Source organism: Hirundo rustica, chromosome Z (assembly GCF_015227805.2).
Source record: "Hirundo rustica isolate bHirRus1 chromosome Z, bHirRus1.pri.v3, whole genome shotgun sequence".
NCBI lineage: Eukaryota > Metazoa > Chordata > Aves > Passeriformes > Hirundinidae > Hirundo > Hirundo rustica.
The window spans coordinates 62916309-62922308 of record NC_053488.1 but is presented as its reverse complement, the minus strand read 5'-3'; the positions used below and the strand labels follow the sequence as shown (position 1 = coordinate 62922308).

General features: G+C 45.5%; 1 protein-coding gene across 4 annotated transcripts in view; it reads left to right on the top strand.

The window, feature by feature from the left end:
* Window positions 1-3200: 3200 nt before the first annotated feature.
* The window catches only part of DMXL1 (Dmx like 1), a 76516-nt gene continuing 73716 nt past the window's right edge, over window positions 3201-6000 (top strand). For all 4 annotated transcript variants that reach the window (XM_040091114.2, XM_040091113.2, XM_040091112.2 and 1 more), the window contains exon 1: window positions 3201-3333. In XM_040091114.2, coding sequence (XP_039947048.1) covers window positions 3247-3333 — 87 coding nt within the window. In that variant the 5' untranslated portion in view covers window positions 3201-3246. The remainder of the gene's footprint in view (window positions 3334-6000) is intronic.

Below are 6000 nucleotides of genomic sequence, written 5' to 3'. Positions count from 1 at the left end.
CTGAGTGAAAGGCAAACCAAATATCTTCTTAAAAGAAGAAAAAGTGTTTACTGAGAAGTTGAGGAGATATGCAAAATAAACAAAAATTACATAAAAACCTGTTGTTGTAGCTGTTGGCTTTCTGAACTTTGTTTTTACCTTTGAGAAGCTGTCAAGTTTTAAAATTCTGAGCTAAACCAACTTACATGATTTTGTCAACAAGACAATGTATAAAACCACTTTAAATTGTAATAAATAAATTGACGTTTTTCTTTTTAAATGCCAGTGTCCTGTAATGCATTCACTTTGATGTTATAATAAAATATATAGTGTATAATTTGTCTGCAGCTGAATTCACAGATGTTATGTGGGAAGTGAGAAGGGGCATCAATCAAACAGCAGGACACATGGCTGGTGGCTGTCCTTGCTGTTCCCCAGGCTGAGAAGTGGAAGAAGCACAGCAGCCATGTCAGGGATCAGCAGTGATGTGAAAGCTCCTGCACTACTGTGTGCTGCTGGCAGCAATTGGAGGAGGAGGAAGGTAGTGCCTCATCCATGGGGATGGGAGACCTGATATGGATTTATATACCTGGCAGGTCATTACATAGGCTCTCACTCTATCCACAGCAGAGATAACACAGGTTAGTGTCCTTTCTTTTATAAAGTAAGCCAAACATACTAATCTGAGGAGTGACAAAGGTCAAATTCACTTAGAAAGGAAGTGAGAAGGTCTGTATTTTCTTAGCGTATCAGCATGATAGGGTGTTGCAGTTATAAATGTCATACTGTGTTGTAAATAGATATAGATTTAAAGGCAGTTATCAACTGCAGAGTAAAACTCTTTCTTTCGTTATTTTTGTTGGTGTCCTGAGTTTCTCTACCTTCCTGATTTCTTCACTTTCCTCAGACAGGGGTCTCAGATTGCTGTCTACTGTTAGCCTGTGTTCCTGCGTGTTATTTGGTTTCATATAGTATTTCATTTTTATATTGGGTTTTATAATGGTTTGTTCTGTACTTCCCTGTTCCCCTGGAAAATGTAATACCCCGAAATTTGTCCCTGCCTTTCCCCCAGCCCATCTCCCACATTCTTCCCAGTCCCCTTCCTTGAACGTAATCCAACCCTGTTCCCCTCCCACCTGATCCCTGATTGGGTATTGGCTTGTCCCCTCCCAGAGCCCCCTCCCTGGATAAAAGCTCAGCCCATGCGGCTGGATTTTGGGGGTTTTTTGTTCGGACAGTGGGATGGGGCCCCTGACCCAGGCTAGGTCTGGGGCAGCACCACAGAAGAAAGACTGAATATAGCCCTGGTTTCACCTCCGGATCAAGTGCAGACCTCCTTCCTTTGCCATCGACAGGGTCTCGCTCTCTAGTGCTAAGGGAAATGTTCTCGGCCACCTCCCGGGATTTAGGACCCTGAGGAAACTTCTTCTAATTGCAGCTTGTCTCGGTAGCCTGGGCGAAAAGGAGCCGGAGAGCTCCGTGGTAGAGACAAACCACAGGCCTGCTCTTTCTTTTGTTATACTGCAAATCCTATTACCTTTACACCTGTGGATTGAATAAGGCTTGAGGAAGCAATATAGATCTGCAGCACCTCTGACCTCTTCTGTCCAGTGTATTCCAGATCAGTCCTTGCTGAAGAGTCCTTGCTGGCTGCAAGCAAAATCGGAGCAGTTCACAGTGTTAGCCCCGAAGTTGTACTGAAATTTGCAAATTAGAGTGTCTTACTGTTTTCAGTGATAATTCATTTTCTCACCTAGAATCCAATAAACAGAATTTTTGTTGCCTTAAAAATTAACTAAGGTTGATTTTTGAGATGTTGCAGCTGTCAGGAGAATTAAGACGATTCATCAGTGATCAGCAGTCCTTGCATGAGTAAGATCGATTGACTAGTAAGATTCATTGACAGGACACTTTGATAAGCTTTTTGATCTTTTGCCAAAAAAAAAAAAAAAAAAAAAAAAAAAAAAAGTGATGAGGGTTATAGGAACTTATAGGACTCTTTGATGGAGGAATATCTACATACCTGATGATTTCTCATATCAGGGGACTTTAAAAATAAGAGAAATATTTCTTTAATATGCATCATCATCAAATTGTGTTATGGTGACATGGTTGTCAATCTCCTTTCCAAAGGATGCAAGGCTTGTATTTACTAAAATGATGTGAAAGACATAATGCCCCAAAGTATACGAGTTTGACTTTGTACAAGCAAAGACTGGAAACTTATACATTGCTATCTACAGATACACAGTATCACCTTATAAGTATCCTGGGATCTGGCACACGAAGTTATCCCTAACACCGCCAATTTTTTTCATTTTGCATTATTTCTTGGAAGAGCTGGTGGACAGAAAGAGGATCTAATATTTGATACAGGGATATTTTAAGAATGGAAGTTGATGTGGGACCTGTAATTTACAGGAGAAAACACTTGTAATGCTGAAGTTATGAGAAATTGATGGAAGACTAAAAACTAGTTACAGTGGAAAGATGTATTATAAAGTTCTTTCGGGCTAGCAGAGAGAATGACCACGCTACCCCACAGCTGGAAGACACCTCAGCTTCCCGTACCTTTGGTGGTGAAGAGGTATTGAAATGGTGAGGTGCCCTGGTCGGACGGGTCCGCAGAGCCGGAGGGCACACTGCCTGCTGAGCTCGGGCCTGACTTAACCATGCCTGCTTCTGTCGGGCCAAACCGACCCGGACTAACCCCGCTCGCGAGCTGCAGTGCCGATCCCAGACGGATCCCATTTCCCCTCATTTTATCAGGACGGTGAAAAGCCCTGCTGCCTATAAGGCAATCTGAGGTCAAAGCAAAAACGTTTTGTTTCCCAAGCCTCGGGGAGCCAAGTCTTCTGTTACCACCTGCTTCCTCTTGTCATTGCCCGGTGGGAGGGCTGCGGCTGAGCCCCTGCCCTTGTGAAAGGGGCTGGGACGAGATGCGCTTGGGGGTCACCGCTGTCGGGCCCCGGCAGGCGGGAGCCGCAGCGGTTCGGCAGGTTTCGAGTCCGCTCCGTCACCACAGCCTGGCTCCGGCGCGGCGGCAGCGTTTTCCAGCGCCGTTTTGACGGGAAAGCCAGGTTATTTTAACAGGCAAGCCGAGCTCCCCACGGCGCGGATGAAATCCCCAGCCCGGCCCGGGGTTGGTGGCCGGGCCGGGCATGCGCGGCGCCCGCTCCGCCCCCGGGAAGCGCCGCCTCCGCCGCCGCCGCCGCCGCCGGGCGCGGGGGGACGAGCGGTGGTGGCCGAGCGGCCGCGCCCTCCATCATGAACCTGCACCAGGTGCTGACGGGCGCCGTGAACCCTGGGGACAGCTGCTTCTCCGTGGGCAGCCTGCATGACCAGCCCTTCACGGTGAGCGTTCCGTTCCGCGACCGCGGCGCCTCAGCGGGGCCCGGCGCCGAAAGCGGCTGCGTCAGGCGCGGCGGCCGCGGGCGGCCCCGGACGGCCCCGGGCGCGGGGCTCGCCCCGGTAGCGCCGTCCGGCGGCGGCGGCACCGCCCGAGGGGCCCGCGGGGCTCCGGCCCGGGGGGGCGGGGATGCGCAAAACTTGTCCTTAGAAGCGGCCCCGACGCCGGCGGCGGCCTAGGCGGGCGCGGAGCCGGCGGGGCGGCGGGCACGTGAAGGCAGCGGCGGTGCGGGGACGCGGGGATGTGGTGGCGGTGATAAAAGATTACATAAACGGCAGCCGGGACGTGCGGCTCCCTCTGGAAGGAAGTTTCAGCGCTGCCTTGCAGTCAGGAAGGTGGCTGAAATCCCCTCAGGTACATAGGTGAGGAAGATCTTGGAATACCCAGTCCTGGTGTTGTTGAGGTTTTAAAGCCTGTTTGAACTCCTTGTCGATGTTTACTCTTAGAGCGGAGAGAAAACACTGGAGTGCGTTGTAAAGGCCAAAGTCTTTGTTAACGTGCGTTTTCCTTCCTTTTGCTTTTATTTTGTAAACAGACTAATGTTGTGCTCTTGTTCCAACCCTCCTTCCGCGTGGGGCTGAAGAAGAATGAAATCACACGCAGCAAAGCTGCTCAGGGCACCGCGCTGGGGTATTTTTAGCCTTAACTTTTATGACTGCCCCCAGCTTCAGCCTGGTGTGCTCTCCTGTTAGATAAGGGAATGATAGATGGAAATGCAGGAATGAAAACTTGTTGTGTGCTGTCCCATCTGGGGTACGCAGTTAATCTGGCTACATGCAGCTTCGCTCTGGGGCAGTGGAGTTGAAGTGCTTCCCCATTAGGCTGGCTCTGCGGAGTCTTGTCTGCGCCATTGTCTGGCCGTGTCCTTGCTTCCTATAAATAAGTTCATGGCGGAAGAGACCTTAAACTACAGCGATTGGGACTTCAGATACTAAATTGTGCCAAACTCTCTAATTTTACATACCCAGAAATGTCAAAGACCCACGTGCGGTGGGAAGCCTCTTAGTAAGAGACAAGGAGGTAAGCTTTACATAGAAATGCTAATAAGCTTTCAGAGTAGGTTGTCATAAGTTTGCCAATTTGCTGACTGACATTCTCTTTCTAAGGAAATAATTCGAGTCATTCAAGTCATAAGAATCTCTTTCTACCTGTCACAGCCAAACTTATGTAAAGTTTTGGAGGTTCCCAGTGGATAAGAAGAGTAAGAATCTCTTCTTGAGGAGAATGGAATGATTGGGAAGTGTGACTTTTGATATTCATTACTGTGGTCTCTCTTTTGGAAGAGCTATTTTCATATAAGTATAGTGTAACAATGTTTCCTTGGCATAACTGTAATAACAATATTTCCTATCAGTGCATTCATTTTTCTTTCATTATCCTTTTCCCTGGAAGGTTGTTAATGGATTTCTTTTCCTCAGATTTCAAATGGCTAACAGAAATATCCTCAACTGCATCAGGCCTGTTTTTGTTGTTGTTGTTACTGATTTTGTAATGCTGTGTTAAGTTAAGGAGACTGCTCAAAAGGATTAAGAAGTGAAAGATGCTGAAGCTAATTTCTGCTTTTTTGGGAAATGATGATGGACCCAACCTTTAGAAAATCCAAGAAAAAAAGATTGACCATATTTTTTCCTTGTCTGAAATTATGATAAAAGCATTAATAAGTAGAAATACTATTGAATTGGGGTTTAGAAATGGAAAAAAACCCCCAAACATGTCAAACTTCTATGCTTCCAGTTTTTGTGGCTGAGAACATAGTAGTTGATATTTCAGGGTTGTGGAGTGTACAGGAGGGACAAGTTGTCCTTGTCCAACAGGAGAACTTGGTCTGTATTTTTTTTTTTAAGATACAGTATGCTTCAGGATATTTTCTCATAGACAGCATTGAATATTTAAAGTGAAGTATTTTAAAATATTACTGTTTAAAGCTAAAAATATCAAGATTCTTCTCTTAAAAGCTGAAAAATTTGAAACAAAATTAGTATAAAACTTCCTGTATCCTCCAAATTATATACAACTTTTTGAATATGTGCAATTATGTTTTAAGGAGGTATTTCAGATACTTGTTCTAATGGGAGGCAGGTTTGTTGTTCTGACCTTTTGGATTTTCGAGGATGTGAAGTATGAAGTGGAGCATGAGCTTCCTTGGTGAGAACAGTGATAAAATTTTTAGCCCATCTTTTATTTTATGGGTAGAAAAAGGCTAGTGAGCATCAAGATACCATAAGAAGCATGCCTGTTGTTTCTCTGCTGAAGGAAGGCAGGTGATAGTAACATATGCCACACTAAATCAATGAGAACCTGGCCCTCAGATGACAGAATTTACCTGTTTATTCTTTATGTCCTTCTGATACTGAATAATTTTATTTTCCATTGTCCACAGTGAAAGACATCCTTTCCTTTCTTTTGTTCATGTCAGATCTGAAATATCTGAGTAAAAGTTCAAAAAGCTCATGGAATTTATCACATAGGATTCCTCTGAACTAGATATTACTGAAGTTGAATTTAAGTTATTAAGCGTGTAACCAGCGCTGCTTCAATTTTTTTGCTTATTCAGTTCTGATTCTGTAGGATTTCTTTAATCATTATTATTTCCCTCCACCAAAGTATCAGAA